Source organism: Pelobates fuscus, chromosome 9 (genome assembly GCF_036172605.1).
Source record: "Pelobates fuscus isolate aPelFus1 chromosome 9, aPelFus1.pri, whole genome shotgun sequence".
Lineage (NCBI taxonomy): Eukaryota > Metazoa > Chordata > Amphibia > Anura > Pelobatidae > Pelobates > Pelobates fuscus.
Genome location: NC_086325.1, coordinates 116,698,005 through 116,717,023, shown reverse-complemented (window position 1 = coordinate 116,717,023; position 19,019 = coordinate 116,698,005). Strand labels below are relative to the sequence as shown.

At 40.6% G+C, this 19,019-nt stretch overlaps 1 protein-coding gene across 1 annotated transcript in view; it reads left to right on the top strand.

Moving 5' to 3' along the window:
- Positions 1-19,019, top strand: part of PTGS1 (prostaglandin-endoperoxide synthase 1) — a 139,143-nt gene that overhangs the window by 108,128 nt on the left and 11,996 nt on the right. Inside the window, exons 6-10 of the mRNA XM_063432333.1 lie at positions 5,764-5,945; positions 7,672-7,755; positions 8,035-8,281; positions 15,527-15,813; positions 17,207-17,354. Of these exons, the coding sequence (XP_063288403.1) occupies positions 5,764-5,945; positions 7,672-7,755; positions 8,035-8,281; positions 15,527-15,813; positions 17,207-17,354 (948 nt within the window). The remainder of the gene's footprint in view (positions 1-5,763; positions 5,946-7,671; positions 7,756-8,034; positions 8,282-15,526; positions 15,814-17,206; positions 17,355-19,019) is intronic.

The following is a 19,019-nucleotide window of genomic DNA, read 5'->3' as shown; positions in this document are numbered from 1 at the left end:
ACCACTTCTTCAGGCAGATAATTCCAGATCCTTATTGTTCTTACAGTAAAAAAAACTTTCCTTTGTCTTAGACGAATCTTCTCTCTTCCAGCATGACCTCGTGTCCTATGAAAAATCCGGTTTGTGAATAGATTTCCACACAATGGGTTGTATTGGCCCTGAATATATTTGTATAATACAGGTCAGCTCCCTCTGCAAGTCTCGCGAGAGCCGCGGGGTCAGAGCGTTGCCACGGGTTACCGTGGCAACGCTCTGCGCGGCCGCGAGACTTGCAGAGGGAGCTGACCTGGGAGCTGCACGGACCGGAGGAGAGAGAAGGGAGCTGACAGGAGCTGCAGGAAAGGTAAGTTACAGCTCTCTGCCAGCCCCCCTCCTACACAGTGCACATCACTGAACCACCAGGGAGTGAGAGCCCCCTCCCTGGCCAACTAACAAGCAGGGAGGGGGGACGAAAAAAATAAAATAAAAAATATTATACACACTGCATTCATATACACACACACACACACACACACACACACATTGCACTCATACAGACACTGCATTCATACACACACACTGCACTCATAAACACACACACTGCACTGCATTCATTATATACACACACTGCACTCATACACACACTGCATTCATACACACACACTGCACTCATACACACACACTGCATTCATTATATACACACACACTGCACTGATACACACACTACACTCATACACACACACACTGCATTCATACACACACACACACTGCATTCATACACACACACATACTGCATTCATACACACACACACACTGCATTCATACACACACACACACCGCATTCATACACACACTGCATTCATTATATACACACACTGTAAATAAATATTCAATTAATATAATTTTTTTAGGATCTAATTTTATTTAGAAATTTACCAGTAGCTGTTTCCAGGTCTAGGGTCGCAGTAGGTTTAGGATGCTGTTACAAATCGCTATTTGTAACTGGCCCTTTAAATGGAAAATTGCCCTGCTTCCCTGGATTGTGGAGAAGCCTATTTGCCAGCCTCCTTCCTCATGACTATGGCCCCTGGAAGATTGTGCCCCTGAAAACGTATTAACTTGTATTGGGTGTGTATGGCCCTTTAAGAACCGTCTGGGGACATATTGTGACTTTGCTGAACAATACCCCTTTAAGACTATGTCCCCAGACCTGTAAAATAACTTGCCCCTGGCTCTCTCCCACTTGGTTCAGTAAATAGGGCTTACTGAACCAAGTACCACACAGGCGGACCACCCAGAAGTTAAAGTGTGCAGGCAATTTACCTCCCAGGCTGTGAGGTTACTGCAGGTTAATTGCACGTGGCGGCGGCCATCTTTGTTCATTCGAATGCGGTCAGCGGTGTATGCTAAAGATTCTGTGGAACTGAAATCGGCTACACATTTTACCGAACACCGCTGACCCTTACCTTCTCCTACACTTCGTTTTTCAGCTCCAGAGACTAAGTCCCGTTCGAGACTAAGAGACTAAGTCCCGTTCGTTTCGGCATGAAATTGACCGGCCGCACATCCCAAATCTATGGAACTGTTTTGGGCAGGAAACTGTGCTTGCGGTCGGTCATAAAGGGACCTCCAGCTAACTTTTGATCAACTGGAGGGATTTGGCTGATTTTTGGAAGTGTTTATGTTTGAAGTGTGCTGAGTTCAAATATGTAATTTTTATGGAGATTGAATGTATAGTTTTAAAGCTACAGTGTATGTGTGAAAACTGTACTTTTACTGTATGCTATAATTATGTTATATGTTTATCTGAGGGGAGGAGATGTGGGGGTGGTACCATGTATGTGATTGGTTAATTTCAACCTCTCCCTGGGAGTGTCCTGTGTGTACCTTTTTGTAATAAAAAGCAGGCTGGGTGTCCCAGACCTCAGTTCTTCTTGACCCTTCAAAACGTAGCCTTGTCTCGTTATTGGATGGAATTGCTGTATCACACTGGGGATTGCTATGCTCTGCATATTCCCCTGAGCTTAATCACTTAGCTCTTTTAAGAGCTTGTTCCGGATACACTCTCCTGGAGGAGAGGTCTTCCCCACACGGTCCTGGAGGACAGAAGCCGATCCAGGGTGGAAGGAAGACGGCGCGGCTCCAGTTAAGCTACGGTGGTTGTGGTGTCGTCTGCCGTGCTTGGAGTCCTCTGAGAGCGCTAGGAGCATCCATCAACGCAGGGTACTCGGTCGGAGTACACGGAGCTCCGTTACAGATGCGCAAGGTTATGGTTATGTCGGCGTGATCTGACCACAAGATTATGCCTATGCTGGTGGTAGTTGCCTGGGAGAGGGGAGGCCAGTGTTGCTATGTGTGCTGAGAGTCTTTGCCAGAAGTCGGGATCTGGATAGGTGGGCGCGTAGATAGAGCAAAAAGAATAGCTGTTGGTCCCTATTTTCCCAGTGATTGTAAGAAATCGGCCTGAGGGGTCTGCAGTTGAGTGTGCTTGTGTGTGGTGAAGTGTGTTTCTTGTACCATGAGGATGTCCATGTGCTGTCTATGGGCCCCGCTTCCCGGACCAGCCGGGTCAGGAGTTTAGGGGTGAAGCTACTGGGCTTCCAATTAAGGCCAGTAGTGTGTGGGGAGCTTCACATCTGGTGCGGTTGGGGATATAGTGGGGAGTAGTCTATGGGGTAGGAGTGGTGGAGGGTGTTTCATCCACAGGTTGAGTCTCCGTAGGGCTAGGTTGGGATCCCCTACGTGCTCAATCTTTGTGCCTCTGTGGGCGCACCCGCCCCTCTCCCAAAGCAAAAGACGTGTTTGAAACATAAGGGTTATTATAACCCTTCCATCCTCATCCACCATCCCAAAAAAACAAGCAAAAGAAACAAAAAAATTAATAAATAAAGCTAAAACTCTCCTCACCTTCCCTTCCAGCACCGAGTTCTCCCTGCAGCCAAAACCTCCACTAACATCACTCACCCTCACCCGAGGGGAAGGGATGTCAGGAGAACTAGACCGAGGGAAGGGCACAGAGAGGGGCCATGCCGCCATTGGCAGTCTGTCATCAGCATCCTCTGTGTGCTGACAATAGCAGTTATATAAGCATCAAATTCATCCAGAACTCTTGTTCTGGGTTGACTACTGATGCCCCAATAATGCTGTTCACATTGCAGTTACATAACTGGCAGCAGAGTAGTTAAACACTGCATTGTCAGGGTACCTGTGGTCTCTACCTCCGAAAGAGGTAGAGACTTAGCTGTTCCTCCATCCAGACGGTCTGATGGCTCCCTTCCCCGCGGTCTATCCGGTCATGCTAGGCCGGCCGCGAGGGAGTGACTGCCTTTTACAGCATCTAGGCAGGAAGTAGTCATCAGGACACTCCCCCGGAACAACCTGTCAGTCAATGGCTGCAGGACCAATCAGGACGCCTTGGAGGCGTGGTTACTGCTCTGAACAGGGTATTTAACAGAGCTTCTTTCATTAGCTCATTGCCCTGTCGTGGTTCTAGCTTGTTCTAGTCACTCAGTGCTTGTGTATTCTATTATCCCTTTTGGTTTTGACCCGGCTTGTTTACCTTACTCTGCTTATCTCTGTTACCCTTGATTCGGCTTGTCTCTCGCTTACCTGTCTTCTGTTACCCTCGATCTCGGCTTGTCTTTGACCATTCTATACTGTACTACTTACGTTAGTCCGGCCATTCTAAGGTCCGGTATACGTATCTGGCTACTGTTTGTACTCTGCGTGTTGGATCCCTGTCCCGATCCTGACATGCATGTGTAGAGTTTTAAAGCAAAATGCAGCACATGATGACTTTAGGAACCATGACCACCTAAAATCAGTGAAGTGGTGATTGTGTTTGTAGTAACTCTTTAATATAATCTCCATAATATCACTGTAGAGAATGTAACATTTTGACTACTGTAGGCTTGTTTGAGCAAAACTCTGTTTGCCTTTAGTTTGTACATGTCTACTGTGGGGATATTTATGGGATAATAATAGGAAACAGTTGAGAATTGCCCACTATTTCAATTCTCAGATCCCAAAGATCGTTATCGTGTAAGTGAAATGTATTCCATATAAATAAAATCACAATTTGTTATAAAAATAGATACAATTTATTATGACATTTTTAATAATAATAATAATATGTAACATGCCTGACAATAATCAATGAATATTCAGTATAATATGAGTATGCAATTAATGGCAATACACAATTCAATGGCTTAACACAGTCTAGAATCTACAACATTAGCTGTCAAGAAGATTTATGATGGGCTTCACAGAGACTAAGAAAGTTTCACATAGAGACAGAGCTGCAGCGTAAAGCCATAAAAACTTTAGCTGACAGTTAGAATAACCCTTTCAATGCTGGCTAGACCTCCTAGGTAATTAAGATCTATTCTCATGTCATTTTAAATCAAATAACAATTAAACCAGTTCATTAGTCACTTCCTGGAACCATCCAATAAGAGAAATCTACCAAATTCTACAAGCTGAATTTTAACTTGCCTAAACAGATATTTTATCTTATTTTAGAGCAAATCAATACACCTGGATAAATATCACGATATGCTAACATGTGATATGTCACATAAATACATCATTATTCATTCTATCTGCAGAATAGAAAGTTTAATAATATATACTTCTTAGTTAACTAAGATTTCTAAATATCGAAATCTGATCGTGATTTATCCAGTCATATATCATGCTATTAGAATAAATTTAATTAATTAAGATTAATTAAATTAAGCCAGTATAATTACCAGTTAAGTAGATATTTTCATCAGATTAGTAGGTAGTCTCAGGAACTGAATGTCATGGGTCTCTTTCTCTGTCTCCTGACTTAGCCTGCTTCCTCTGCTTTCTTTCTGCATACCTCCTTGCATACCTCTCTCTTCCCTTTGTCTTAACTTTTAAAGGAAAAGATTCTCTGTTCGTCACTAGGTGGTAGACCAATAGAAAACTGGGGTGTGTGGTTACCTTCCAAATAACAATTTAAGTATTTGGTCTATAGAGGGCAGTCTTGTCCCACTAAACATACCTATCCAGGGAAGAGTTAACTTTTCCTGGAGGCTATTTTGACGTCATTTAGTTTATCTTTATAGTTGTCTATAATTTAAGTTTTCTGTCAGATCAAATAGATCTTTAAGTTTTGTCCAGACTATGTGTCTGGCAAATTCTGCTATAATTTCTAATATGACAGTTATAACTAAGTATGACCCCTAAACTTACAATGGGACTCTATACATTATTGAAAGTAAAATTAAATTATTTAATCTTCTCTGTCACAAATGTCTGGGTTTAGAATTTATTCTATTCCATTAGCAATTAGACAGTCTACTTATCACTTGGTTTGTTTATACTATGCATTCCTTTAGCTCTGGCAAAGTGGTTAGTTTTACAGAAGGGATAGAAATCTTGTGTCTTTTGTTAACTTGAAAATAACAAAATGGAGTCTGGTCTGTTCAGATTGACTCGGAATATACACTTTTAATTTCTATCATAGCACAAAATGTCTGCCGATATAAATACCCTGACACTACATCTGGTTGTGATAAATTAAATGTTTAGTTTACACATTTCATAGAGATGTAGAACGTTTATTAATAAGATCATAATCTCAAGTTCTGATAGTTATGCATTATATCTTGATTATTGCCATTTTGATGTAACATGAAAAAATACAGTTTTATTTTTCCAGCTTTGATAATGAAGATCATTGATAATTTTTTTTATTAAGTATCTAAGTAACACATGGTTTATGCATAGTAAGGCTCTTTTTTTAACATTCAGGAAAAAAGGAACTCCCAGATCCAAACTTGATAGTAGAGACCTTTTTCAAGAGGGAAACATTTATTCCTGACCCGCAGGGTACCAATCTTCTGTTTGCCTTCTTTGCTCAGCATTTTACACACCAGTTCTTCAAGACATATGGAAGAATGGGACGTGGCTTCACTAAGGGACTTGGTCACGGCGTAAGTAAAAAAAATCAGTCAAAACTGAGTGAACTTCATCCAATCTTTTAGTGTTTTTAACTGAAGAAATCACACAAATGAACATTTTTAAAGGTTAAATATGTAGGTTTCTGAAAAAAAAAAAAAAAGAAAAAAAATAAATAAATATATATATATATATATATAGAGAGAGAGAGAGAGAGAGAGAGAGAGATTTTAGCCGTATTAGTCCAGTGATGCAGATTTTAAAAACAGAACAAATTTGTATCTTGTAATACCTGTTTTATTGGACTAACAGAATTTTGTAATGACACGCTTTCGGGAGAACCTCCTTTTTTTCAAGTCTAAAGCATTTCCGAGCAAGACGACACAGAGGATTCAAAGTTGAGTTGTAATACAGGGGTTAAAGCGACATGAGTGCAGATAAGACACAGGTTTGATATAAAATAGACACCATTCTTGCAGAGGGTCATAAATATCTTGTGTGAAGACCACAGAGTGAGGGGGGAGAGAGAGAGAAAAAAAAACAAGCAAACAGTGCAGATGATGTTGCTAGAAGGAAAGAGTAAAAAAAAAAAAAAACTTATTAAGAATGCGTGCATTCCCATCCAAGAATTACAGGTTATGCATGAAGGCCTATATCCAGCATACAAAAACACACACACACTTACACACATGTGCAACATATGTGCAACATTAGCAAAAATAACAACTATTACTATTGAAGATGAACAATATTACTAAGAATCTGCCCTATCGTAACAAAAAAGCATTTTTCAACATAATATATACCACAGTATATAACACAGCTCTTATGCTCTCTCTTGGATACTGTGAATAGAATATCAAATGTAATTTTTTTTTGCTAAAAGTCACAAATATTCTAACAAGTATTGAAAAAAATACATATTTATAACCATATTATCATGATATAATGCAATGCAAAGTATAAACAAAGACAAAAACAAAAAGACAAAAACACGCACAATTGCTGAACAAAGGATATAAAACGCTGCACACGTTATCAGGCCTCCCAGGTCCTAATTTTGGCAGGACAGTCCCAATTTTCATGTCCTGTCCCAATCTTGTTCCCTGGTGTACCTCTTGGGGGGCTGTCCCTACAATGTGCTATGCCCAGGGTATTAGGACCCTGCAAAGGTCACTAAAACAGTGCTCCCTGCAGGGTTTGCCCTCACTGGGCTAGCCTAGAGGATGGACTGACAGCATGATGTGCATTCAAGACCTGTCAATCCTTAAGGCGGACTGGTCCCATTCATGTTCATAGCCTACAATTAACTGTTTTAATGTTAAAAACAACTTTTTTTTTTTTTAAATAACAAGATTTAAAAAAAAAAATGGTAGTGCATGTTTCCTTCTGCTCGTTCAGATCTGTTCAAAATGGAAGAGAGCGAGATATACAGTATATATGTAGAGAGAGAGTGTATGAAAAAGTCACCAATTTGCGGAACGGAAAGGGGACTAAAAGAGTTAAGTGAGTTCTCCTTTGTTTGGCAAAAACAGAAAAGCATTGCATTACTGAGCATCTGTATTTTTTTTAAATATTTATTTGACCAGAAGTTATTTATCACTATACTTCTCAATTAAACCCCAGGACTTGAATTTATTTATGAAATGTTTGTAAAGAAGCTCAGCATCAGTATGCAATATTTCATAGAAGTAATTTTTATTTACTTATATGAACAGTTATCCTGTAAATGCTACAAATAACAACTTGCTTTATCTTTAGGTTGATCTAAGTCACGTATATGGAGATAATCTGGAACGTCAACATATGCTTCGACTTTTCAAGGATGGGAAACTGAAATATCAGGTAAGTCAATTGACCATTTGCTTTAAATTGTTCCATGGTCCCTGTCACTAGAGGGAAACACTTATCAAACACTTGAGTAATTTCTAAATCAATATTTTTTTTTATTTCATAAGATAGTAAACTCAGTCATTTTGAGTATGATTAATGACTTTGCTTGATTGAGTCAAACATGTGCATATGCAATGAGTATTGGAGATCACCCCTTGTGCCAGATGCACTAATATCCTACTTTACAGAAAGATAAAACTTTGTTTTTTTGTGGGTCTGTTTGTACTTCAGATAATAAATGGAGATATATATCCACCAACAGTGGCTGAAGCTCCAGTTCACATGATATATCCAGAAAACATTCCCAAAGAGAAACGGTATGCAATGGGACAAGAAGTTTTTGGCCTTCTTCCTGGATTGATGATGTATGCAACACTTTGGCTTCGAGAGCACAACAGAGTATGTGATGTTTTGAAAACCGAGCATCCCACATGGAACGATGAACAGCTGTTTCAAACAACAAGACTTATTCTTATAGGTGAGTACAGTTACATTATTCCAAGTCTTTTCATACATTGTGACATTAAATTATGTTATTGATAGTTTGTTTTTCTTCAATTTTTTTTAAAGAACAATGTGTAAACCCGTCATTGCACCTGACAATTCTGTGATGTTATCCACAGCTTTTGAATTGCAGTGGATGACATACTGTTATCCGCTAAATTTCCACATCCATAAAGTATAACAAGGAGGGAAGGAACATTCATTATACTAATTATGGTGCCATCTAGTATATGTGTGGATGATTTACTTGTTGTTTTTATGATATATAAAGCTATGTACGATCATTTGAAACCTTACCTGCACAGGTCCAGTGCAAGGATTTTTGCCGCCGTAGGCAAAAAAAATGTTGCCGCCCCCCCATATGTCCTGCCCACCATGTGACATCACAATGCCCCGCCCATATGCTCTGCCATATGGGCCAATGCCAGTCTGCACAAAGTGTCTTTTATCTGAAAAGACAGTGTGTTTTCATTAAAAAGCCTACAGGCACAGGCTATAGACACCAGAACCACTACATTAAGCTGTCGTGCTTCTGGTAACTATAGTATCCATTTAATGTGAGGTAAATTAGAGATTAGTGCCACTAATAATATATTGGATTGCCTACTTACCACCAGATGAGGACAAGAGGCTGATGGTGGGCTCAGTCTTGCTCCACAGGTCTGGTGTAGAAGAGGCTCTCTGGAGACTGTTTGTAACAGTGCTCACAACAATTAACAAACAGGAAGCAGCTCCATTTTTTGGGGACCCTTACACAGCTCAAGGTCTGGGCCCCCAGAGCTTGACCGTGAGTATGCCTACAATGCCCACCCATAAATCCGCCTACATGGCCCACCCATGAGTTCTCTCACAGGGAGTGGAGTGTATGTGTTAGGGATGTGCTATTGTAGAGGGTGTAATGTGTGTGTGTTCTTATAGAATGTAGTGTATAGGGATACCAATTTGTGTAAGGGATGTAGTGTGTGTATAGTGGATGCATTGTATGTTTCTGTGTGTGTGTGTGTGTGTGTGTGTGTGTGTAAGGGATGCAAGGTGTGTTTCTGTGTATGCAATTGAATGCAGTGTGTGTCTGTAAGGGGTGCATTGAGTGTGTAAGAGATGCATTTTGTTTCTGTGTGAGAGAGAGAGAGAAACACCATAGAATACAGCAGCAAAGTGTGAGTACGCCACTCACCTCCTGTGAGTACGCCACAGCTTAAAGGAAACACAACACACACTCCAAAACATGGACCTCCTCTTGACCTCATTAAATGTAAACGGCCTAAACACCTCGAACAAACGCAGGCTGTTACTTAGAGAAATCCAGAGACAGAAGGCCACTATAGCTTTTATTCAAGAGTCCCAGATACCTCGCACCTCTAAGATACAACTCACGAACCATATCTATACGAGAACTTGCACATCTAGGGCGACATGTAAAAGAAATGGGGTAGAAATACTCATGCACAAGAACTGCCCCATGCGAGTCACTGGGGTGCAAACGGACAGAGAGGGACGGTACGTGGTACTCTCAGGGACAATGTTCAACAATACATATCACCTTATTAACGTATATGGCCCAAATACTCCAACCCCACAATTCTGGAGAGATCTGGAACTCATAGGGAAGAACCTCCCGAGAGGCATACTTATTCTAGGGGGGGACCTTAATGCTATGCCCTGTCCAGCGTCGGACAGAGGGGGTGGACAACAGTTACCCCAATCTCACAATAGGGGGGCAAGGATAAACTCCTCCACTCATTCATCCAACACACGGGACTGCTTGACCCATGGAGATTGCACCACCCGGGAGAGAGGGACTTCATCTTCTTCTCCGCGGCTCACAAATCTTATTCACGCATAGACCTCTTCCTTACAAATAGCATGGGAATGCAATGGATAAAAACCTCACGAATCAATCTGATCACGTGGTCGGATCATGCAGATATCGCAATAACATTAAAAGCACCCGGTAACCACACGCAATGGCAATGGAGACTCAATGCCTCCCTGTTGAGGGATACACAAACACAGGAGGATCTCCGAAAGGAGATTGGGCACTACTTCCAAACGAACGATACACTGGACATAACACCAACGACCCTATGGGCGGCCCATAAAGCGGTGATTTGCGGTCTCCTCATAAAAATAGCGACACGACGAAAACAAAAGAAATACGAGACACTCACAGCACTACAAACACAATTGCGTAAAACGGAAATGCAACACAAACAGATGGTCACCCAGACCACGACTAAGGAACTGACAGAACTCAGACGGCTCATTACAGAACTCATGTTGGAGGACATAGGCAAGACGCTAGTAAGGACTGTTCTATGAAAAGTCCAATAAAATGGACTACCTACTGGCGAAGGCCCTCAGACCCCAAACTAAAGCGCCTACGATCCACGCCATTAGAAATGACAAAGGGCAGATACTCACAAGCCCGACCGACATCAATGAGGAATTCACCAGATTCTTCATGACAGTGTATAATCACTCTCCCACCCTGACAAGCACTGCACACCACAGCAGTGGCGAGGTTTCTAGAGGCAATAGATCTCCCACTACCTCGAGCGGAACTGGTTGCCCCCCTGGGGGACCCGATAGACGCGGAAGAGGTGGATAGGGCCATAGCTGCACTGAAGGGAAACAAAGCCCCAGGCCCAGACGGCTTTGATGGGGCCTATTACAAAACCTATAGAGAAGAACTGGTGCCACACTTGACAAACATGTACACACACTGGACAACGGGAGAGGCCCCCTCCCCAGACCTCACGACAGCTAACATTGTACTGATCCCGAAGCCAGATAGAGACCTGGCGCTTGTCGCAAACTACCGCCCTATTTCACTGATAAACTTCGACGGATCTATGCCAAGCTGCTGGCAAACAGGTTAAACCTGCTCTTGCCGAAACTCATACACGCAGACCAAGTCGGCTTTGTACCCAACAGACAACTATACGAAAAGACCAGACAGGCAGGTAGATCTTATGTGGTGGGCGGGGAAGTCCCGAACACCTTCTCTGATCCTTTCCCTGGATGCGGAAAAGGCGTTCGACAGACTCCAGCGCCTTTCTCCAGCGCCGGGCTCCCTCGGCACTGGAGTCTCTCCTCCTCCTTCCAACCTCATCGGCTGAATGCGCATGCGCGGCAAGAGCCGCGCGCGCATTCAGCCAGTCCATAGGAAAATCACAATGAGAAGCGCTGAAGCGCCTATAGCGGCTGTCAATGAGACAGCCACTAGAGGCTGGATTAACCCATATGTAAACAGCAGGCAGGGTTAATCCTAGATGGACCTGACACCCAGACCACTTAATTAAGCTGAAGTGATCTGGGTGCCTATAGTGGTCCTAAGTATATCCCTGAATATCAAGTGTTTGCAAGAATTCATCCAGTTGCAGTTTAAAAATATGTACAGACTCTGATAAAACTACCTCTTCAGGCAGATAATTCCACATCCTTAGTGTACTTACAGGAGGAAAACCTTTCCTTTGCCTTAGACTCACTCTCCTTTCTTGAACTTTATATCAATTACATAATATAAAGTCCTGTTTATGAATACATTTTCAGACAATGGTTTATTTTGGCCACAAATATATTTGTATAATGTTATCTTATCCACTCTTAGATACCATGTTTTTAAACTAAACACATTTTAATTTGTTAGCTTTTCTTTATATTTACAATTTACAATTGTCCATTCTCCTTATTAATTTTGTAGCCCACCTCTGCACTTTTTCTAATACATAATATCCTTCTTTAGTATAGGCGCCCAAAATTGCACAGCATGTTAAATTTGTGATCATTGTAATAAATATAAATATACCAGTTCGTTGCAATCTTCTCATGACTCTCAGTGTGGGAAGTGTAATGCCCTTGAAGCGTTTTCTCAGTACCTTAAATCTTGGTTCATCCCTATTCCTTGTTCACTACTCAAGGTGCTGTCCTTGCACTCCGGAATAGTAAGTGATGCAGAGAAAAACAATGACTTTGGACAAAATAATAAAATCAATAGTATGCAATTTATTCTCCACGTATGGGCATTAAAACACATGTAAGGTGGTATGCAGCAGCAAACAAAGACTTGCAATTTTCATCAGTATTCAGTTCCTCGTACAATGTCTCGTACAACGTACTTGAACTATACTGAATAAAAAAACACTCCTCTCCACCATATATATATATATATATATATATATACCTTGAGTGCCGGTATTTTCACTTTGTTTATATATATATATATATATATATATATATATATATATATATATATATATATATATATATATATATATATGAAAAAGGTTTACAACCCACCAGCATATACCTGAAGGCATGCAAAGATGTTCAGAGAAAATGCCCCACCTGTACATATGGTCTGAGCCTAAGACTGCCCATGAATGACAAAGATATGACTTCACTAAACTGTCACTCCAAGTACCTAACTGGCAGCATAGCACTACAAAATAATACAAATACAAATTGAAAACAAAACAAAAAAATATATACACCAACATTTAAATGTAACAATCTAATACTATAAACATTGAAAGCTCCTCTATGTAAATATTACAAAGTGCATTCCTACATATTAAAGGATATTCAAACATTTTGTTGCAAGAATGTAGCAACATGTAATCAATGTTTTATACTTATAACATCCATGCAATTTGTTATTTACCTTTATATATTCTTCCCTGTATCTCCTTCATACTAATAGTTACTATTAATAAAAACACAGATGAATTACTTACAGAGAACAATTTAAGTTGTTATAGAGGTATCAAAACTTGCTGCTGAAACAAAGGTGTCAGGAACATAGTTTAGTGGACGGAGCCCAAGATGCAGATAGATGCTGAAGGCACAGAACCAAGAATAGTCAGGGAAGCCAAAGGTCAGGACAGGCGGCACAGGTTCAGAAGCGATGATACAGGCAAGGGTCAAAATCAGGATCAGCAATGGGATCAGGATGCAACAGGAGAGTTTCTGACCGTCTTTACACAATCAGGAGCACAGTACAAATGAGCGAAGAGTGAAGGGTGTGTGCGACTTAAATAGGGAAAGTGGGTGGTCGTGTTAATTGAGCTTCCACCCTGGTCTCCACCTTTAAAAGGCTGTGACGGCGCGTGTGCGCCCTTTGATTTCCCTGAAATTCTTCCTTCTGTGTGGTTGCACTTGGAAACAGCAGCGTTTTCATGAACAGACTTCTGTTCGTGCTGTGTTCGGGAGATAGGGCCAGTACGAACGGAGTGTTCGCATGAACAGAGGTGGTGTTTGTACGCATGGAGTTCTTACTTCTGTTTCTGGTAAGTGGCGTTCGTGCAAACAGAGGTGCTGTTCGCATGAACGTGAGCGGTCTGTGTGGGTGATTGAACTGACAGCGCTGCCTGGGGGGGTCGTGCTCCAACACAGCGTCCTTGTGGAGTAAGTGAGAGACACTGCATGGGAGAGCGAGGTAGGTGAGTGAGGGGACGAGGGTCTGATAAAAGGACTAATCTGCTAAACCTAAATTCCATTCCAATGTAGGTATATTAATGTTCCGATACATACTAATATAGGTGCCTCCAAGTTTAAAATTAATTATGGTTTTAGAATTTACTAGTGGACTGTCATCAAAGGTATTGAGGGATGTTTAGGAGGTAACCAGTTGAGTTTTAGCATATCAAATTCTGTGCCTTTAAGTATTACGATCATATATTGGTGAGTCTGTTTCTATAAATGTTATGATAAATAATTGAGATCTGTATCTTTAAATTTTAAATTAATTATAGTTTTAGACAGTCAAAAAATACATGTTTATGAGTTAATAAGCTACATTTTAGCATATTACTTACAGCTGTGCCTTTAAATATTCGAAAATACTGTATTTAAGTAGGTGTCTTTAAATATTCACATATATTATTATGAGGAGCCAATAGCTTTCCGATGCTTTCTTATGTGACAGCATTGGATTGGCTGATTACTTTGTTCTATTGACAAAGATAACATTCAGAGATTGAATGATGATCATTAAAATAACCAGACAATAAGTGATAAAACCACGAGAGATATTAAAGGGACACTATAGTCTCCTGAACAACTTCAGCTTAATGAGGTTGTTCATGTGAGAACTATATCTCCCTGCAGAAAATACAGTGTTTACATTGGAACCTAGGAACACCTCCAGTTGCAGTCACCCAGACTGCCACCAGACTGACTTCCGAGTTGATGAAGGCATAATTCACATTCATCTTCACGTTTGACGTCTTCACTCTTAGGTGAATACATCAAACGTGCTATCAGCATACAGGAGATAGGAGGCGCTGGCGATACACAGAGATACGTTGATATAGATAGATAGATAGAGTGTGTGTATGTTTAACAATATTTATTTAAAATGTGTGTGTTAGTATACAGACATATACAAGCTCAGCTTGTGAATGCGCATACCGCGCACATGCGCGGTAGAGCGCTCAGTTCTTTCATAGAGCGGCATTCAGTGCTGCTCTATAAAGAACCTGATTGGTGCAGTGCAAAGCCGCGTATGCGCAGCAGAGCGCAATGGCGCTTTTCAAAGAGTAGCATCTGATTGGGCCCTGCGATTTCATCATTTTGACGAAAAAGGGTGCATGGCGAGGAGTTCGGCGCTGGAACAGAGGTAAGTTTTAATCATAAAAAGGGCTCAAATTTATTTTTATTAGGGGCAAGTTCATATAAAAACAAGAAAGAAGGCTAGGGCACCTGTCTTTCTTGCTTTTATATGTTGACTATAGTGATCCTTTCATTTCTTGCAAAAGTCTTGATCCATTTTTTTATACACTTACAGGGTTATTCACTGAAGTGAGAATTACTAGGAATTCAAGGTGATTTAAAACATTTTAGGCCAATATAGCTAAATTAGAGAAAGTCTCCAAGTCGATTCTGTGTTCAGTTTAACTATTGTTGCCTTAAATTTACATTGTACTTACATAGGTACAATTTGCCATTGACATTTTTGTGGGCAAACTGCAGATTTTATTATTTTGAACAAACAATTTTCTATACATTTATAAGGTTATTAACTAAAATGAAAAATGCTGGTAATTCAAACGGAAATTCAAAATTAGGCCAAATGAGCCAAATTAGAAAAATCTTTTAGTCAATTGTCTGGTCAATTCAACTATTGTGACTTAAATTTTTAATTTACGTGCATAGTTCCAAAAATTAAAAATCTATATGCTAATCCCTAACATAACCTTCTTCTGTTTTATGTATGCAGGAGAGACAATCAAAATTGTCATTGAAGATTATGTGCAACATCTAAGTGGCTACTACTTAAAGTTAAAGTTTGATCCACAATTGCTGTTTGGGGTTCAGTTCCAGTACCGGAATCGGATTGCTGTAGAGTTCAACCAATTGTATCACTGGCATCCACTTATGCCAGATTTATTTCAGATTTCAAAAGATGAATATGACTATGGTAAATTTGTGTACAACACTTCAATCCTTACAGATTATGGAGTAGAAGCTTTGGTGGAATCCTTTACAAAGCAAGCAGCTGGCAAGGTAAATAAAACAATGTGATTGTTGCTATTATTGCTGAACTGAAACATAGATGACATGTAACATTTTTACAAGTATGGCCTTATATTTGAAATTTATGAATGACTATTCAAAAATGTGTACTTTAGTGAATTACCCTATATGTGGGAAGCCAGTTGATGAGATTTTACACATCTCAGAAGTCACCTTGTTAAAGGTCCTGTACATACAAGACAGTCAATATATGGACTTTGAGCTATGTGGAAGGGAATATTATATGTGGGCAAGAGCATGCAAAATTAAAGGAAGAAGGAAAACACCTACAAATGGCAGTCAGGTGTTTGGGGTTAAAATACAGACAACTTCAATAGGCGTGTGTGCGTGCTTCCATTGAATATAGATGTAGAGGAGAAAATAGACTGGAAGGGAAGAAGAGATTATGCAGTGGTAGAGGGATAAGTGCTCTAGGGAGAAAGTGGAGCAAGACAAATTGATTGAAAATAATTGATTGGAAAGATCTGAATAAAATAATAAGCAGAGGGGATCATAGCTATAGATTTAGGATCTGAAACCGAGTGAAAATAATTGAAATATAGAGGTAGAAGATGAACGACTGAGTAAAAAATATGTGTGTAAATGTAGGGAAGACATTGGGAAAAAAAAATAAATGGGAGATGATATGAGGAGGGGTCTGAAAAAGAATAGAATGTGGAGGTGGGATAGCAAGAGGAGAAAGAAAATATAGATTATGGGGATGGGCAATGTGAGCTACACATAAAAATCTGCTATATAGAGATTCTATATTAATTATTGTTGAAAGATGGCTGCTTGTCCGAAGCCTTTATAGGTCCAAACATTGCTGAATACACTGCTGTGGATGAAGTAAACAGCAGAGACATTTATCTCTATGGCTTATCATTAGTACAGTCTCACTCATCAACCCAAGATTGGGCCCTGATGGTGGCCCTGTGAAAATGTGATACACTTTATCTCCAATATCTATATAGAATATTGTAATGGGAACAGGAAGTGAAAGATCCTCGACTTTGCGCGTTCATTCTCCTCCATTACCAGGCAAGACCCCTCTGAAAATATATATAAACCACAGTTTATAAAACAAGGAGAATAGACAACAGCTCAAATAGCTTGCTCTTTGATCCATCCCTGTACATGTCTTCTAGAGGTTTTAACTCAGATGTGTCATTACAGAAATAACTTTTTGAGCCTATCATATATCAGACTGAGCTCACCTACAAGGGCAGTCCAAAAGCTGAAATGTATTTGGGTATTTGCAACTCTTTTAGTTTCTGCATTCTATAGATTATAAACTGGGGAAATAACCACCCAGTATATGTTGGCTTAATTGTATTTAAAATTATATATATATATATATATATCTTTTTTCTATAATATGTAGATTGGAGGGGGGAAAAACACTAACTTGAACCTTTTGAAGGTGGCTATGGGCATTATTGAAGAATCAAGAAAACTCAGACTTCAGCCATTTAATGAGTATCGAAAGAGGTTCAACTTAAAAGCTTACACAACTTTCAAGGATTTAACAGGTAAAAAGCCTTCAATATTGTAAATATTTCTATTAAACTCCATCTATGAAAACCTTGGAATCTGTATTAAAAAATAAACCAACATAAGCATTCTTCATTTTTGTCTTCTTTAACAATCAGAGAGGTATGTGCTATATTATATATTATTCATGTATTACTCAGAACCATGAGCATTACATAATTGAATCAGTAACTGAAAGAGACATTCTATTGCCTAAAATTGTAAATTCAAATTCCCGCCAGGTCTTACTTTACAGATTTACTTTACATATTTTTATTTGTTTTGTTTTGTTTTTATCACACACATGCACAGGACAGGACAAAATAAAGATAGAGGGCACAGTTTATACATTTCAATCCACATGCTGTATGACATCTGAAATTATTTCAATAAGTAAATCTGATTTATGTCTGGTATCAACATATGTCAGGCACTGCATTATTACTTCTTTACAGGGCCGCCATCAAACGTAATGGTTGTCATGGGCCTGGTGGTCCTGGGGGGCACGGTTGGCATTCCCTATCTATAGCAGTGGGACTACTGCTGGTGCGTGCACCGGGGCCTGCACACTGATAGGGTCCATTGGGTGGCCCATACCCTTAGAGCCACCCGATGGGCATATGTGTTTAGGGGCCTGGTCATCGCTACAGCCATGTAATAGCGCAACCGGGCCCCTTTAAAAATAGCAGCCGCAACTGCTGCTGGGAGCAAGTGATGGCAGGTCACTTCCTCCCAGCTTAGTTCGTGCGGGAGAGAGAGGAGGCAGTGAGGAGAGGAGAGGAGAGCCAGCCAATTCCCATCAGCCCCAGCCACCTTCCTGCACCAAAAAGGTGAGAAACAAGACAGTGGCTGAAAAATTAGCTGTGTGTGTCTGTATGTTTGTGTGTGTTTGTATGTGTGTGTCTGTATGTATGTCACTATGTATGTGTGTGTGTGCATGTATATATGTGTGGGTAGTGGCATACCTACCATGGTCGCAGGGGTTTTAGCTGTGACCGAGGCCGTCACTGCAAGGGGCACGCCCGCAGCTGCGACCGTGGGCCATTTGGGAGGTACAGCTCTTTCACTTGTAAGGGGCCCAGGCCACCTGAGGGACCCGTGAGCCCGGCTTCTTGCCTGCACACAGACCCAGTCAGGGTGATCTTTTGATCTCCCTCCCGGGTCAATGCAGAGTTTATGCATCCCTACACACACACACACACACACACACACTGCATACTGCATCCCTACACACGCACACTGCAAACTGCATTCCTACACACACACACTGCAAACCCACACAAACACACACACGCTATCCCTACTGACACACACACAATGCATCCCAACACACACACACACACAATGCATCCCTATATACACACACACACATACATAATGCATCCCTATATATATATATATATATATATATATATATATATATATACACATACACACACACAATACATTCCTACAGACACACACACAGAATCACAAAATGCATCCCTTACACATACAGAAACAGGCACTACTTACTTTACAGTAGTGAGGAGAGAGTCACACACATGGACGGGCTGGGACGGAGGGAATGATACTCATGGGGGGCTGGAAATGACACACATGGGGGGCTGGTACAGATCGAATGACACACATGGGGGGCGTGGGAGAGAGGGAATGACACACAT